At 40.6% G+C, this 18,455-nt stretch overlaps 2 protein-coding genes across 4 annotated transcripts in view; one reads left to right on the top strand and one right to left on the bottom strand.

Moving 5' to 3' along the window:
- LOC106805604 (MORN repeat-containing protein 4-like) overlaps positions 1-562 on the bottom strand; it is a 10,962-nt gene extending 10,400 nt beyond the window's left edge. Inside the window, exon 1 of one of the 3 annotated variants that reach the window (XM_014807268.1) lies at positions 488-562. The gene's annotated coding sequence lies outside the window, so the exon portion shown is untranslated. Of the gene's footprint in view, positions 1-276; positions 341-426; positions 450-487 lie in introns of those variants that run through there. The other 2 variants (XM_014807271.1, XM_014807269.1) reach the window with 2 other exon arrangements.
- Positions 563-568: 6 nt separating this feature from the next.
- LOC106805603 (ligand-dependent nuclear receptor corepressor-like protein) lies at positions 569-17,368 on the top strand. The gene is made up of 13 exons (XM_014807267.1): positions 569-670; positions 1,451-1,519; positions 2,551-2,630; positions 2,814-2,874; positions 6,611-6,842; positions 6,981-7,137; positions 7,297-7,441; positions 8,131-8,290; positions 10,252-10,422; positions 11,097-11,259; positions 11,511-11,693; positions 11,925-12,187; positions 12,821-17,368. The coding sequence occupies exons 1-13, from the start codon at positions 577-579 to the stop codon at positions 12,927-12,929; spliced, it is 1,887 nt and encodes a 628-aa protein (XP_014662753.1). The 5' UTR covers positions 569-576; the 3' UTR covers positions 12,930-17,368.
- Positions 17,369-18,455: the final 1,087 nt, after the last annotated feature.

The following is an 18,455-nucleotide window of genomic DNA, read 5'->3' as shown; positions in this document are numbered from 1 at the left end:
TCTGCGCTTAGCGCTTTGGATTAACACCTCCTTTCGGCAACGCTTCTCTAGTATCCCGTCTCATCTGGATCTGCAGAGGTGATAGGTTTTTTGTATGGAAGGGTGTCAGGCTGTATTAGTGTATAAACAATCCGTCGCACAGCCTGGTCGGGCTACGTAACATAGTCATAGGACCTGGACCTATGCAGCAGCAGCAGTAACCCGACCAGGCTGTGTGACTAACGTCTACATCTAGTATTTCACGTCAACGTCTAGTATTTCTAACCCTAGCAATACCGTTTCTTGGAGCTACAGCAGCAGAAGACCATTTCAACGGCATTTAGTATGATTTACACGGTCACAGGAAGTTATCGGCAAAAACAGGCGAAAGAGAGTAATACATTTTCATTGGTAGTAAATTACTAAATACATTTCGTGTTTATTTACCATTTATTACTGAAACGTTCTAAGTAAGTGTAAACTAAAGAATTAGTGTCTCTGATCTCACCTGCGGCTGCAGTTGCGATGTTTGGTACAATACGTCACATTTCCGGTGCAAGGTGATGACGTACGTGTAACTTCCGGCAAAGAAGAAATATGGCTGAGTGTGGAGCAGCTCGTTGTTTGCAAGACAGGAGATGTTTTCGCAAGGAGCTGCAAAAATGGAGACAAAATCTTCTATACATGCTAGGTAAGTCGCATATTGCAATGCTCTTTGCCTCTGTGTAGTTATTTAAAAACTGCGGTTGATATTTAAGCCATGAGTTCGTTATGTACAAATATAATTCTGAGATTCATCTAATTTCTTCTTGCTTGATCACGGTAAAAAATCATTAAAAATATAATTTTCCCGTTTTTTACATTGACTAACCCATGTAAGGTTTTCTATAAGCATATTCTATATTAAAAGTGAATTTCGTGCTAGTAATAATGTAATTCGTGATTTATGTGATTTTTAATAATGAAAAATTGGAAAATGAGATATTTCCATTACACGACAATGAAATGCTGCAACCTAATTGTGAAAATCCTAATAACAATGTGTGTTTGTGAAAAATGGTAAAACTCAGGATGTTATTTTAATGTTAATGTGGTAACCATGATATTCTTTGATGTTTGCAAGATCTTTCTAAAGTTTGAAATGCATGTCATATCATGCTGGGTTGACATTTTATTTATTGATATTTTTGCACGTAATGTCGTAAACAGTTTATTTATACTCAATTAATTATGGGGCTTATCAACACCTAAACCATTGTAAAAGTATACAATTACAAATATATTGAGTTAACTTCATAATAGTGTAGTATGACATATTGATATTTATTATGGTACTTAGTATGAAGTGGCAATGTATAATATCAATTAAATATATATACCTAATTGTTACTATACTTTATTATATATTTGTATTGTTGCTTCTGATAACACTACCTGTTTGTTTTACAAGTTGCCATTCTTTTGTATAAAGGTTACGAATCTATAGCAGAGGGTATCGTCGGAAGAAGTCGATGGAACAATGTAATGAAACCCTTGAATGGTTAGTATAGAAAATAATTAATTTCTTTGATTGCATTAATTCTGTTGCGGACATGTACTTAAGATGCCAATGGTAGCAGGTAGCTATAAGTTTTATGTTATCTTTTGGGAAAACTTCTAGACATCAAGCTATTGCCATGTTATAAGTAATACAAAGAAGAACTCCAGTAGAACTTTATGGGATCATTATTCAATTATGTTTAGCTTCATCAGAATTTAGCTATAATTTTGGCCGAGGCTATTCGCCCGACCGTCGGGTGTGTATGTTGCTACTGTCTATTCGCCCGACCGTCGGGTGTGTATGTTGCTACTGTCTATTCGCCCGACCGTCGGGTGTGTATGTTGCTACTGTCTATTCGCCCGACCGTCGGCAAATGCGTAAAATCTCTAGGGCTATCCCAAAAAGCACCGCAGCCTACGCCCTACTCCATAACCCTAACCCTAACCTTAACCCTATCCCTAACCCTAACTCTTTCAACAATATTCAATAGATTATCGCTAATAACCGCTGAGCCTACACAACGAACAATAACATGATAACAATGGAACTATGGATCGTCGGGTCTATAGAGAACGGTTTCTTATACACCCGACCGTCGGGCCAATAGTCACTTTCTATAATTTTACGTGTTATTGTGAGCGAGCGGTGCATTTATGTATGCAAGAAAGTACATGAGAGTGTTTATTTATGTAATTGCTTAATTCAGATTGATCATTATTCACAAGTCAGAGCTTTACTTATTAATAATATAATAGCAATTATTCCATGTTCCGGGTAAGTAAAACAAATAGCCGAGTTCTCTATGCATGTGAGTGGTTTATATCAGTAACAAAATATACTGTATATGGATCCTATGAAAAAATATCGAATAATCATGTAGGTAACAACATTATTTTACCAGATTTATTACAATTGCATTTGGATTGATCATTGAGGTACTTATTCTGGATTTTGCATGAACTAAGGCATGTTATGTATCACACACTGAGAGAAACTGGTTGTAACTGTATTACTGTATTGCTGTGAAACAGAGAACCAACCTACAGAACCAACAGATTGGAAGCCAACCGAAAATTGTCTACTGTGTCAGAACAAGAAGATATCAGAATCGGTAAACTCAGTACATAATTGGCATTAGCTATGTTTACCCATTTTAATCTATTCGAAAGAGTTAGCTTCACATAAAACTATAAAACCAATCAAAATAAATTTTACTTCTTTCTTCCTGTAGTAGTAATGAATTGTGATTGTAACTAGAATTATTGTTGTATGAGGTAGTTTTTCTTTTTACTAGGAAACTGTGTTAAGAAGCCAACCCTTGGAAACTAGTAGTGCAAAGACACTTGAAGAGAAGGGTATGTTTTCTTTTATGTACCTAAGTACTCATTTAAATTGTGCATTTTAGTATAATTAAAGACATTTGCTAACAAACAGATCAAAAGTCTGTTCAATGCAGGGGAAAAAATACACGGGAGCGACGAGCGATTTCGCTCTCGTAAGCTCTAAAATCACTCTGGTAAGAACAATAACGAGAGCGATCGCCCGAGAGAAAATCGCTCCCGTGGCCTGATAAATTGAAATGTACACAAGTACGCACGTACAGCGAGCGATACATATACACCGTGCAGGCAGCAGCAGCTTAAGCTGGGTTTACACTGACGATTATATGCAGTCAAGTTGGTGTTTTTCTTCTTTCTACCAACCCTTCTATATATATATTCAAAGCTCTTACGTTATCGACCGCGAGGCCGAGGCGGGAAACGTTTCAACATTTGACCCGTAGTGCGCGCGGGGCGACGCGGATACGCATTTTTGCATGTATTACATGCCGCCAGCGTGGCGCCTAAAGCAAAAACGTGCTCTCCCCCTAGGGTGGAGGGACACACCCCTGATTGCTGTTGTCTGATTGGCCACTTGGCAAAAAAAACGTCCAACTCGCCTGGTCCGAGTTGGGGAAATTGGAACATGTTCTAATCTTCCGACTCACTGCTATCGATCGGTTGGACGTGCGACTTTTGCGTTTACACTGGCGATTGTCAGTTGCCAAACTGCCAAGTTCGTACAATTCGGCAACTCAAAATCGTCAGTGTAAACCTTGCTTATGCAGCTGGCGCTGGCTAGATCAAACCACTGACGCATAATAAAATACAATTGATAATAAAAGTTATACAACAGAGTGTAGAACTAGAAACTGTTGACACTTTTATTCATATTTAAATTTAACTTGACAATAATACCAGCTGAATCCAGCTCTTGCCTTGTATTAATCTGCAATGATGTGGTTACAATTGCATTCATACATTGTCTGTTGAAACTATGAATGATAGTCAATGATAAACTATGCTGACAGATGTGATGTGATGTCACAGACTCACAGGCACACATCTGTGAGATTGTGACAAATTAACCGTGTACTTTCTTATTTTGAGACTGAAAAAAGAAACAAACAACTGGACAGTGGTATTTTTATATAAAAAAACATGTATTTGCATCCAAACGAAAAGATAACGTGGTTCATTCTGTATGTTTATTACAGAGTAACAAAACAATAAGCAATCCAGAAGTAGTGACTAGTGAAGCATGTGTACATGTAGAGAGAGAAGAGTGAGAAGGGGAGTGGTGGACAGAATGGTAGTTTGGTACTATGATAGAACTTAGAAGATAGGAGAGGTCAGAGGTGTCGGAGCCTCGGAGGCGGCATTGTGAATGCGAATGGATTCAAAGGATGTTTGGATCATGAGTTACAAATGTGATTAGTGATATGTAGTAATGTAAATATAATTTATTATAGGTACATGCATGTATTAACAGAAAATTTGACACACTAATGGAATTAATAATACATACAATTTACATTGATGTCCCCCTTCCCCACAAATAAAATAAGAGTACATTATATTACGTATTTTTCGAAAATTTGAAACTGAAAATGGCTCTGAATACATAAAAAATGGCTCTGGTAAATTTTTGACAAGTCAGAAAAATGGCTCTGGTGGAAAAAAAGTATTTTTTACCCTGATTCAATGTTGCATGTCACATGCACACAGGCACACGTCTGCATGCATACACAAATACATTCAGGCAAGCAGGGACACACGAAAGCACTCATGTATGTTATGTGATATATTGATATGATATGTTGTATATTGTTACTCAATTTATGTGTGGAACCCTACTGGTATAACACTTTTTTTAAGCAGAACTAATTTGTGCACCTTAAAACGTTTTAATATTGGTGAATATTGTTTATGACTGCAATGTGTCTAAAGAATAGAGTACTATTTTTAGCTCATCTGACGTAGTCAGGTGCAGCTTGTAGAATCGCATGATTGTCCGTCTGTCCGGCCGTTCGTGCGTCCGGCCGTTCGTGCGTCCGTCGTGAACTCACCGTCTGGGGCACAAATTTTAACACTCGACGTACCGGTCACGATATTCGGGACGTGGGGCGGGTAATCCGAAAACGCAGTTGGATGTCGAAGCTGGGTCAAATGTCGAAGGTCAAGAGCGTGTAAAAGAAGGGGAACATTCCCTCATAACTTAAGGTATAGGGAGGAAATGCAGAATTGCGGCACAAATCTAAACGGCTTGACCTACGCTCGTGATAGTCGGTGTATAGCATCATGGTAGGAAAAGCCATCACTGTACTGAAATTGGATCACAGGTCAAAGGTCAATGGGGCACAGGGCAGATTTTAGACATTTCTGAGACATGGTCTGACGGAGCGATTAAAAAACTTTTTTGTTTCAGCGGTGACCAACCATTTTTATGGCTTTATTGAAAGGACCGTGTAATGTACTTTCTGCTGACATGTGAAGAGTAAGTGTCGAATAACCTTTTGACCCTCAAGAGGAGGGTTAAACATTGATTTGTTGACTGTTAACAAAGGACTGAACTGCTTTGCTATTATTAGAGCCCATACCTGTGTGAATGTGAGGCTACAGTTGCACATGTTAATTGCAAAGGCAAATGTTTGTTGAACAAGGTTTACGCTCCTTAAATCATATTATTTTCTAAAGCAGTCTGTCTATAGCACACTGAAGGCTGAATCAGTGAATGCTCGTGTGGGTAGGCAAAAATACGGGGCAGCCCATGGCTGGCACGCTTCTAATCATAATTGTTGCCTGCCAACCTGCAATGCACATGTGTCTGCAATGCATAGCGATTAGGTGGGTGCGAAAGTGTAGCTGATATATTTGTTCCAATTGGCTACGAAAGTCAAACAAGAATAAAGAAGACTTATGTATAAGACGTCTTGCTATGCACAAATGAATTTATCAGCAGAACACCAGACACCAGATGAGCCCTGTCGCACTGTGGCACTTGTTAGCTCAGCTGACGAAGTCAGATGCAGCTTGTAGAATTGCATGATTGTCCGTCCGTGCGTCTGTCCGTGCGTCCGTCAACAGTTGGGCACAAATCTTAACGCTCTGACGTACGTCTTGATATTCGGGACGTTGGGAGGATCGCGAAAAGTCTCGGATGTCGAATTTGGGGGTCAAGGGACAAAGGTCAAGCATGTGTCAATAGAGGGGAATATTTCCCCTTGACTTAAGGAATAGGAGGCAATACGGAATTGCCGGCACAAATCTCAATAGCTCGACCTACGCTCTTAATATTCAATGTATAGTGTGATGTGGAGGAAACCCATCACCAGCGTGAAATTGGAGGTTACAGGTCAAAGGGCAGTGGGGGAAAGGTCTGATATCAGACATTTTCTGAGGACATGGTTTAACGGACCGAGTGCAAAACTTTTTTGTTTCAGCGCTGACCTACCGTTTTTATCACTTTATTGAAAGGACCATGAAATGAACTTTCCGCTGACGTGCGAAGAGTAAGTGTCTGATAACCTTTTACCCCTTAAGAGGAGGGTTAAACATGGATTTGTTGACTGTTAACAAAGGACTGAACTGCTTTTGCTATTAGAGTAGATCTGTATTAGTAGTTATCCTAATTATATGCTCTGAGCGCGCACGCGGTGGCAGGAGGGCTCACTTGATTCGGTTGCCAGTGAGTTTATCAGAAGAATACCTGGCTACAGTACACGTCAGTTGAGCGCTGTCGCTCTGCGGCGCTTGTTTTATTTTCTCACAGTTACCATAAGGTACTTAGAAGAGCTGCTTCCAAACTGGTCTCCTATGGTACCACCCCACTATCCAGTTCCTGCTGCACCACCTGACCCGGACCAGCCTCTTGACTTGTCAATGACCTCGAAGGAATGCGCCATGCAGAGGATAAAGATTAACTTGCGTGAAAGAGAGCAACAGAAGATGAACTCCAACGTCATCAGAGTGCCAGAACTGAAGAAGAAGCAGGGCTTGGAAGGGTTAGTGGAAATTGCCTTTATTCTTCCTAATAATCATTTACCCCCCAAAAAAGTATTTTTGCAGCTTCCAATAGCAGGATTTTAAAACTTGCCCACCATTTCTGTGTAACTTTCTGAGTAATTTTCCTTAACTGTCAGGAAACTGAAGAAGGTGAGGCCGGGGGAGGGGCCTATGCGGCGCAACTACACAGAGGACGAACTGCGGGCTGCAGTCGATGACATTCGTAATGGCAAGCTGGGAACACGCCGTGCCGCTGTACTTTATGGCATACCGCGTTCGACGCTGCGCAACAAGGTACACAGGCCAAAAATTACTGCGTATTATCTACACACTGTGTGTACTAGTTAGTGTTTTGCAGGTGCTGCAAACATGCGCATGTATGCAGACAGAAGTCATCACTTCTTGTCAGGTGTGTGTTGTCGCCGTTGCTACTCTTTGATGACCACGTTGCAGGTGTACAAGCTGGAAGCAGAACAGGCACACGCGTATCAGAAGAAGTCTCAAGTGCCCAGCCGCTCAACTAGCCCGGCACAATATCCGTCGGCCTCACAGAGCCTGCGTGATCTCATACACAAGAAAATCACGGACAGCCTACAAGGTATTGTTGCAATTTACTGCCAATCCTAGTTCAGTTGTTTCTAGGCGTAAAAAATGACATTTCCGTTAAGTGGCAGTTATTCAGAAACAAGATTAGCCTTATCTTTAGTCTTAACGTTTAACTTTGACTTAAACATGAAAGTTCCTAGCAAATTTCCACTTAACATTGTGAGATCCTAGTTCCTCATGTAACTTTAAAAACAATGATGAAAATAATGCAGTTACACAAAGAATTGCAGTTATAGTGTTATTATATTTTATATTGATTGGTAACACCTGTTTTTATCATGAAAAACACATCAGAAACATTATTTATTAACCAATTATGTACCAAAACTGACATTTAGCTGTAGAGATTTTTCTCTTGTTTTGGATATTTTCATGAGTTATAAGGCTCACGTCTTGTATTGCTGTGCAGAATGTCCTGCAGTGCATAATAATAACATTTCATATCAATTTTGCCATTTATTTTTTATATGAGAATAACTCATAATATACATGAATTCCTTATGACAGCAAATTATCAAGTTTGTGTTATCATAAAATTTTGTATATATAACCCATAAAAGTGTCCTTCTTAAACAAGGCCAGGTCATCAGGAGTAAAACTTAGTTAATAGAAGCAGAGCGTGTGGGTTAGGGAAACCAAGTGTTCTAGTTGTTCCACTTATTGACAGCTTACTTTTCCCAGCATCGCCAAACGGGGATACAAAGCCAGAGAAAGTGCCAGAAAAGCCACTGATGTTGTTTCCGGCTGCGGCCACCCGGCGCACCCTCACTAGCCGAGAGCTGCTAGAAAAGAAGCCTAGTGACCTGAAGGATAAGTTAAAGTCATCTATTCCTTACAACAGGTATGGATTTTTAGGGGTGTTGCAATTAGATAAGACAGAGGGGGGTGAAAAAATGAAGGAGATGGTCATGATGTACTAAAGTTAGTGAGAATTCATAGAGTACACAGATTAGCAAGCATGAGATAACATCATGGAAGAGAAGAACTGAGGAAGTGAACAGTGTGTGCGTTGGTTTGGGTTACAGAAGGTAGGGGTATTGGTGGAATATGCAAGGTAGTGAGATGTGGGGTGATGGTACAATGTAAGTGGCATGTGTAGGTTATAGGAGGTTTATGAGTTGAGTTAAACATGTTGAGGCATAGGAAGTAAGTACATAAGCTACATCTAAGACAGGATCAGGAGAGCATAACCCTGATGAAGTACTGAATGTGTCTTGTTGCAAAGCATGATTTGAGAAATGTATACGTGTACATATTATCAGGAGTAGATAATAGGGACAGAGTGTGACATCAATAAACAAGGAAAATTCGTCATTTACTAGCCTTATAATACCTACGATTTACTGCGTGTAACTCATCCAACTTGAGCTCAAATCGTACACAGTACATTCGCCTAGCATCGTGCGAAATCGTTTCCTTGTAAATGTATACACAAGCAATCCGGAGATACAGACTAAAACGTACGACACGATTATCCATTCTTTGGCCATCAATCCGAGCCGATTGCCCGCCTATATTCAAACAAAAGGCAGCTACCTAACCACAGCTTGCTAACTCGGCGAGGCATGTGGCTCGCTGGGAGATTAGGCATCAACGCAACACTCGGCGAGATAACCTTTGACCCGGTACACAGCTACATACCGTCATAACGGCATACAGCTGGCATGCCCCCACGCACGCACGCCAACCGTAATCAGCAGCAGATCGGGCTCAAATCTAAGGTAAAATACAGCACTGTACAATCTTAACATTTTACTTCAACTATGGAATAAATTTGGTCATTCAAAAATATCTATACTTTTATCTTTCTCTTTGCTATAACATCAGAGTGAAATCCACCACACCCTTCTGATACTAATTACGTATTCACCTATTGGATGGATTACATAGATATTCCCAAATAATTTCAAGTCCAATATTTTAGAGGATAGTATGTACAACTAAAACTCATAGTCATCAAGTCTCCTTGAGGTTTGACCAGGTCATCATCAGTGCCATCTACAGTAATAAGACATCCAGTTTTCTGGAACAGTTTCTGAAAAAGCTAGTGAGGAGGTTGAACCATATAGAATGTCTTAATATCACTGAAATCAAGAAATGCCAATCATAACTTCATATACAGTCAGCAGATACTGCTTATGATAATTATTGGTGCTGTTTACTGTATCGGATACAATAATGTGCTGCAGTGGAAACTACATTTTACTGCAAGGAACACCCTCTTAACGATGCGAACCATGTGAACAACCTAACCATAGATTTATTGTTAAAGGACCTAACCCAAATGAGAGGATTTAATACTCTGTTAGAGGTTACTGTAAGTTGGACTAGGTATTACAGGTACACAGTATAATGTATAATGTATTTATGTATGTATGTATGTATGTATGTATGTATGTATGTATGTATGTATGTATGTATGTATGTAGGTATACAGGTATAATGTTATGTTATGAAGAAGAACGTAAACATTCATTTGCTTAATTTTTTTCATTAATTTCTTCATAAATACTTACATGGTATGCAGATGGTATATAAGGAATAGGCCGAATACCATTAAATTCTATTAGCTACAATGTAATTTTTTTCTTTAGAAAATAAGAACCTATTTAAGAACCTAAATAGCCTCAATTTGTGCTAAGTACCATTTATGTAAGAACCTGTTTAGGCTAACTTGGGAAAATGCAGGTTCTTACTCGCGGGGTTTTACTGTATATGAGAATGTCAGAAAAGGATTAAGGTATCTGCTTCACTGCTATGCGCACCTTCCGTGGTGGATGCACGATCGTTCTCCATCCACAGCGACATCAGACTTCCATTCCTGTCTGAGTTCATCCGCAATCTGACGGAGGAACGGCTGCAGGAGGAGAGGAAGAACGTGGCACGTATCAACGGCGACGACTCTGCAGATTTTATCCTGAAGATTCCGTCCTACAAGCCGACACGGCCACTGACGACCACAGACATTCTGAGGTGTGTTCATTTTTTTGCGTTGTTTTTTTATTTTAGTGTCGATCTGCTGGTAACTAAAACTCTGGACTCTGTCATCAGGAGTGTGCTCAGCACTATTATTTTATTCCTTCACAATTCTCGTAATGGCCTAAACATTAGCCACAAAACATAAACAATAAAACATTATAATTTATAGTGGTGGAGACTCTACGAAGTTGTGTGCATGTGCATACAGTAACTCTAAGAAATCCATAGCTAATGACTATGCATACTTAGTAGCTGTTGGCATAAGTATACAACCCACATATAGCTGCCTCTCTCATGTCTGTATGTAATTTTATTTGGTAAAAATATTTTGCTGAAGCAGAGAAAATAGACGGTTTAAATGAAGCTACTAAATGTTAACCATCTATTACTTCAATAATTCTTCTTGCCAATTCGCAATCTCTGTTGGTCATATAATGCAAATACCGTTCATGTCTCTCGGCCAGTAATATGGCTCTCATGGCCTTTAGATGAATATAATTCTTTATAACAGATGTCATTTCAATTTCCATTTAAACAGGATTTTGAACGTGTTTTTGTGAGTTCAATTTCAGTAAAATCCTTGCATCACTGATGATTAGTGTCTATGGGATTATGATGGGGCTCATGGTAATGTGGTTGTTGATGTTGCCTTGTGGCTGCGTTCACAGTACGGAGAGCAAGGCGTTTGGAGATGCGCTGAAGAGCATCATAGCGAAGAACATCAGCGAGCACGTGCGCAACCACTGCTACCAGTCACAGTCGGCTTCCCAGTCAGATGAGGAGGACAGTGTTGGCAGACCCTCTTCCAGCAGAGGCCGAGAATCCACCGGGGTATGCTAGCGGGGATGCAGAAATAGCAGAGAATCGGGTCTAAGCGCATAGCAGGCGTGTAAGAAAGAGCTCATGCTTGTTTTTATGCAGGCATGTTAATAACGTGTGCATGCTGAAATGTTTGATCTCTGTCCGTTATTGTAATAGTTCGTATTTGACTAAAGTCTATTGCCGAGAAGAACAGTCGAAACCTGAGTTCATTGCTTCATAATGTATTAATGCATTTTTGCTTCTCTGCTCTTATACTACAGAGCAACATGTACGTGAAGGACTGCAAGCCAATGGGAAAGGGGACGAGGCCCAAGCGTGGACGTTACAGGAACTACGACCACGATAACCTCGCAATGGCTGTGCAGAGTGTGCAGAGAGGAGAGATGAGTGTGCATAGAGCTGGCACCTTTTACGGTGTTCCACACTCCACGCTCGAGTATAAAGTGAGGACCTTTTGGCTACCATGCTTGATGTGAAGATCAGTTTCCAGTAGTGTTAGTCAACGAAAAGTCTCCTAGGATCATCGGTTTCAAAGCATTCAGATCCGTCTTGCATCTTTATTCTTCACGTAAATTTGACCGGTCTTGATCGATGACGATTGTACAGCATCAGAAACCTGTACACGCTTCTTGAGCCGTCCGGTTAACAAGTTCGCCTAACTATGATTTACTAAGGTGAAGGAGCGCCACCTGTTGAGAAAGAGAAAGATCCAGGATCAGAAGGAGCAGCAGCGAGTGGAGCGTCTGCAGCGCATCGGCCTGTACGGTGGCGACCTCATAGCAGATGACTCGGGCGACAACTCTACAACCAGCTCGGTGGAGAGCGAGGTGAAGAAGGAGACGGGCAGCGAGTCCAGCCAGGTGTTGGCATATGCGCCTGTCCAAATGCAGCAGGGCTCGCTCTACATGTCCGAGCTGCTCAAGCAGCTGAAAGGCCGGTACGTGGCGCCGTGAACAAATTGACTGCAGATACACTCTTCTCCTTCCTTTCTGCGTAACTCTAATTGATCTCTTCCCCTCTTCCTGCTCCTCCTCTTCCTCCTCTTCCTCCTCCTCTCTCTCTCCTACTCGGTGTCCCTTTCCTCCTTCTCCCCCTTTCTCTTTCTCACTCGTGCCTTCCCCCCTCTTCCCCAATTTCCCTATGTATAGTTCTCTCTGAAGCCCCGTCTCACACTTTCTCACCCCTCTTCTGCTTTAACATTGTTTCCTACCCATCCCTCTCTACTTCCCTCCATCCCTCTCTTTCTCTAATTCTCTGACTCTTTCTCAGTATACATCTTGTTGCCGTAACAAAAGAAACAAACAGTGCAAAAGTTCATTGACTGCACCTAAGTAGGCAGGCACAGTGGAATCCTAAAGACAGTGTAAAAAACGTCTGTGGGCAGTGGTAGCGTACCAACGAAAACCTCAAACTCACATCGTTGTGATGTAAACAGTACACTTGATCTGCTACGTCATGAACAGGCTCTTCAACGTGTGCGTGTGCGGGTCCGTGGCTAGTGTTCAGTGTCTAACGAGAGCCATCCTAAACTCGTGTATAAACTTAAACTGAGCGTGTGTACCCGCTGCAGGTATGACCAGGCGATGGCTGGGACCTCGCCGCACATGGGCAGCTGGCCACGAGACAGTGTCATCAATTACGTTCAGGGAAACCTGCCGCCTGCACCTGGCAACAACTGACAGTCGTTCGCCAATAGCAACAGGTACTGCACCGACTCTTTAGCACGGTAGATTATAGATCGACATACATCCTCAGAATTAATAACCTCAGTGTTCTACCTGATTCTGGATCAAGACCGGTATTTTCCCCCATGCTGACCTCGTTATAGGATGTAATCAGGTTCGCAGGACTTCGTATGTTAGCACATATGATATTGCTTATTTATAGTTTGTGGTATCATTGCTCTGACTAACGTCACAGGAAAGAAAACCTGTGTATTTGCCTGCCAGAGGTAATGTGTCAGGCAGATGCCTAAGTCTTCTTTGAAGTGTTGTATCTGGTCAACAGGTTTTGCAGTTATGGGTATGAATATTTGCATGCGTTAAGCAATCTACTTTACCTCGTTCTGTTAGCAGGGAAGGATTGACTTGTATAATAGTGTGCGTCATGAGTATTTAAAAAGGGTTTTGTTTGTAGTCAGTGTAAGGTAAACAGTATTATAACGCAATAGTTACAGTCAAATCGAGAAATGTCGTTTGTGAGCTGATTTTGAAAGTGTCGAAAGTGCATCCTTGCATTTAAAATTGATGATCATAAAAGGTACGTGTTTGCTCCTTATTTATGTTTTAAGTACCACCTGGGTTTCACTCATCATAGCTGCAGTTGCAGTGGTGCTTTTCTTTCTAAAGGATGTGGCATCCCAATAGCTTGTTAAAGTGGAGAGATGCAAGGATCGCTTATAATTATCTTGGAATTGCCTAGAAATATTTTTTGTCAGACACTGGATAGGATTGAGCTATATCATGCAGGTATTTATTACCATGTAGGTGTACATTCTCTATTTCATGATGGTTAAGTTAACGTCCGCAAGAATGTTACTTACAAAATGTTTTTGGGGGTAGTGATATTAAACTGCATAGATAACCAAATATAGTCATTCACTTAGTCAAACGCTTGTCCGATTCAGATTATTTTTGGACAAAAAGAGCCTGATATAAAAAAATCAACATTTAGTATATAGGATATACAATCTATATGATAACAATATGTTATTATCGTGATGTAAAATCAGCATTCCATATCAGATCAATCTTGTGTATTTAATACATGACTAATTCTATTATTATTATTATTATTTTTATTACAACTATTATTATTATATATATATGTGAACTATATGATGATAATTAGATTGTATACGTGGTTATATTTATTTTCACATTTATTTGAATTAAAAATTATTTACTCTGTCGTTAAGCTTAGTTAATATGTATTTTCATTTCATGTGATAATTCAACCTAAAATGTTCTTATGGATTATATTTATGTATGAGTGGTAGTCATTGGACTTTTGTTGTTATGCGAGGCATAACTAACTTGTAATGGGATGAATCGTTTCAAAAGTTAACAGTGTATAGAACATTCGACGTAGGAGATTTTCGTGGATCGTTGCTGTGAATCTACAATGCACATTGGTAGTGAGCATGGGTTAGTTGTGTCGGGGATTTAGAGTCACAGAAGAGACACGTTTACACATTCCAGCTCATGCGTTTGTGATGTAAGAATACTCTGCAGAGTCGTGAATCTCGGAGTAGGTAGATACCATGTGCTAGAGTAATCCCTGCTGCATACTATGTATGTGAGTGATGCGGGTGTAGTAACTGGATGCCAAAATGTGGCAGACGACAATCCAGGGGCTCACGTATCACCCACAGTGAACTTAGGTATGTGTTAGAAGTGCAGCTCAGCTGGCTAGCAAAAAACTTAAATAATGGTAAAACCACAGAAAAACGATTTAGATATTTTATTAAATAGTCACGAGCTTTGTCAGTTTATTATGCTATATATATATTAGCATTTATACTTTTTCTTGCCTCTCCCAGTATAAAACGTGGTCTTTCAAGCTTCACGATAAAGGTCTGTGCCTGTCTTTCTGTGCCATATCAACGACGGTGACCTGTGTTGCATGGATGTTTGTATTTCGGTGATCAGTCTTTTGTGTTTAGCACGTTTAAAGGGAAAATATGGAAAAAACGTCTGGGTTTTGCCTGGCGTGAAAAGACCAAATATTTATATATACCTGTTGTGATGTTGGCCAGCGTCGGATTATATTTGCATAGTGCGCATTATTATAATAGTCCAGCAGTGGTTTGTTAATGTTGTTTTTCTCGTATGAAGATCATCGTCACTGTGCCTGTAGATTATCGGCAGTATCTCGAAGGTGGGCGACAGGTCGCCGTCGTCGCCGGGACGTAGTGCGAACTCTCGTCGCCATTTGCACGCGTGTGGCCGCAGACGTGTTGTCGGTGAACACTAGGCACGAAAGCGCTAGAAGTCGGAAGCTTCTCACTGTGTTCTTGCGTGGAGTGCGTGGTCCCTGTGGCCACTGAGTCGTGGGAATGGCACGTTAAGAGGAGGGCAGCTAGACAACATGATTGGAATGCTGGCCAGCATGGGCAATTCGTGGAATAGCCACGCCAAAGAGCACACGAGCAGTGGGACTTTTTTCTTTAGTGTCTGGATGACATTAAATGTTAGTAGCACAACATGTACGACGTGCTGTTTACATTTCTTATATATAGGGTAAGGTTATAAATCTTTCCAATTAAAAAATTAAATGATCGAAAACTACTATTATTACACCGATGTCACTGTAGAGTAGAACTAAGCACATTCATAGTGGTGTAGGTACGAAGCACTCGCCTGTCTGGTAGATGACGTATAGGTGAGTGTGTAAGATCAAAACTTGACCATTTATTGTGATACTGGCTGTCGAATTGCTCTATATCGATACGTTTCACTTGCTAGTCTTGTGATTACTTCTGTTACTAGTCTCCTGAATACAGACACTACCTACTGGACCATGTTCCAGTGCAAGTCTTTACATTCCACTAGGCCTCTATGTCATGCTACTGCGTCAATCACCTCCCTAGTGCTATTTCATGTAATGCGTTAACCGAGATTTTAAGCACAGCGCTTTAAGCGCGATATGTGCCATTCATTTGTTTAATCAAAGGTTTACCACTTGGTGTAACCTGAGAGTATGTTTTTGTGGGCTGTAGCAAGTCTGCAGTACTGCTGTGCTTTTCGTTACTAGTATTTAAGCAGTAAGTACCAGTCATCCGTACAGTATTAGAGTTTTGTATCGTAATGTAAGATTAATGTGGGTCCCTCGGACCAGCTTACTAAAATGAAAACTGCTTAACAGCTGGCATTATCATTTTCCTATCGGAGTGTGACTTTCTGTGCGCGTGTATATACGCATCAGCCAACTGAGAAGGACCAATTCCCATAGTTAGGGAAGTCTGGGGACCATAGTCGTCGTTTATACGTAGCCATTGAATGTATCGTGTGGTACAGACGGTACAGTTCCGGTGCACCTGTCGATCTTAGCTATGACATTGACATTGTACAGAAATAGTTTACTCTAGTTTGTATTTGTGCAGATGCTAAGCGCACATTCTGGCGTGTACTGGTCACTCGGGCACTTTGCCGGTTGCTTTACCCACTGAGGTCAAGAGTTATTTTGCGCTTTGGTTATCGCAGAAGCTCGTTGTTTTGTGATGTTTTCTTTCCTTGGCTGTGGCGCATAGTCAGGGAGTGATCACTCTATCGATTTCCATGTTGAAAACGTTTCAGGTGAACATTTATTAAAAGCAGGAAGTATTGTTGGGCTTGCTCCCAAAATCCTCATACGCATAACAGGTTTAAACCGACAGGAAACGGAATAGATACGGGCTGTTGAGATACTGTCCTGTTCAGGACTATGGTATTTACATTTAATGCTTCAGTCATCAGGTCTTTACTTTGTCACCTCGATGTCACTTTGAATGTTGGTGGGTAACGCAGCTTTACACGCAATTATAAAGGCCAAATCAGGAGTAGTGTAAGAGAGCTCACAAACCCAGTAATTAACCGACATTCAAGGTGCATCTTTATCTCAAGTTTTTATATTTGTAATTGTGATGTAGTGTCTACAAGCGTTGTCTCTTATTTGGAGCTTCAGTAGGCAAGAGACGTGTGTGCTTTGCATAAACCTTTGCCTAGATCAGCATTGCGCAGTCTTCCGCACACTGCTGCCATGATGTGGCCAAATTTTTAATTGGTCAGTGTTTATCTTCTCGTGTATTATATAGTGTTAGCCATGAGTGGAGTGTCTGTGCAACGAGTACTGTGTATGGTGTCTGGTAGTGGTTTGGTGTACGAGGCAGTGAAGACGTATGGAAAATATTCAACTCTTTTCCCCCGGCCTTGTGAGGCATAATTTTGACACCAGCCAGCAGTGCAGTCAGTAACTGGAGGAAAAGAGTTGTTTGTTTGTTGCTTGTTTCAGTGATGTTGTGATAAGTGCTATGGTTCCAGTCACTCAGACATTCTGTTGGTAAAGACAAAAGTCATAGTGAAACCAAAGGTGTTTGTGAGTCATGTTATATGGACAGTAATAAAGTCATATTTATGAATCCGGCTTCTATTACTGTTTCATTATACGTTACGCGTTAACGTGGTATTTTTCAGAAAACAAAACATCAGCAAGGTCAGCAGCAGACGAATGTACACACTACCGTATAACTGTATCCATTAATGACTGCATTACCTACGATCTCTGATCAATGATTTTAATAGCTCATGGCTCCTACATGTGTCTCGTTCTTGCAAGGTGGGCCAGTTAATTTCCTTGTAGTAAACATTCTTTTCTTGACTTGGACTATTTATAAACTATCGTGCTTAGTTTGCCTTAATCCTTGATAACCTTTTTACCCTGGCATTTATCATTGGCAATTATTCTCTTCCCTCGTGATAGAACATTAAGACTATTGGCCACCTTCGTCATCAAAACACTGTCCCAAATCTAGTACCCACCTCTTTTTTCCAAACCAATGTTTACATTATTTTTACTGGTAGTGTCTGTGCATCCTACATGTTGAACGACTGTTTGCAGAACATATAGCTAGGGACGACGAGTTATCACGATAGTAGCAACTAATTACCTCCGCCAGGGGCTTGGCGGGGTTATGTTTTCACCGACGTGTGTTTGAGTGTTGGTTTGTGTGTTTGTGGGTTTTTATACCATGCACGTTTCAGTTCACTTCCGCTAGGTGCGCTGGCTGTAGACTTACAAACACGCAACCACAGGCCTCCCCCACCTGCACGCTCGCACTAATCCGGATCAAATTATTTAATTAATTAATTAATTTTTCCACTAAATTAATTAATTAATTAATTAAAAATTTCACATTGAGAGAATTCAGCTGCCTTGGCGGAGGTCTGTGCTCTCCGAGTGCTCTAGTTCAATATAGTTCTGACACAATTTGTCCTTCCCATTTTGGTTCCTTTAATTATCACATTTCTCTAAGGTAGTTATTAAGGATGGATTAGCATATGCGTCATATGAATTTTTGTGGGTATCAGGTCATATATATATATATATACACATTTAATACGCACGCACGCACGCAGGGTGCTACATATTACAGGTGTATATAGTATCGTACCCAGGATCGACCCCTGATATATCTATCATTCACCTTTACCAAGCACGTGTCATCA

Source organism: Priapulus caudatus, unplaced genomic scaffold (assembly GCF_000485595.1).
Source record: "Priapulus caudatus unplaced genomic scaffold, Priapulus_caudatus-5.0.1 Scaffold120, whole genome shotgun sequence".
NCBI lineage: Eukaryota > Metazoa > Priapulida > Priapulimorpha > Priapulimorphida > Priapulidae > Priapulus > Priapulus caudatus.
Note: the sequence above shows the minus strand (reverse complement) of the source record. Positions and strands in the feature narration are given on the sequence as shown.

Bases quoted from the DNA above. Each gene is read 5' to 3' on its own strand.
- LOC106805603 (XM_014807267.1), top strand. From the start codon at position 577: ATGGCTGAGTGTGGAGCAGCTCGTTGTTTGCAAGACAGGAGATGTTTT. The intron at 1,520-2,550 runs GTTAGTATAGAA...GCTGTGAAACAG, and splicing joins TGTAATGAAACCCTTGAATG to AGAACCAACCTACAGAACCA. The intron at 8,291-10,251 runs GTATGGATTTTT...CTCCATCCACAG, and splicing joins TCATCTATTCCTTACAACAG to CGACATCAGACTTCCATTCC.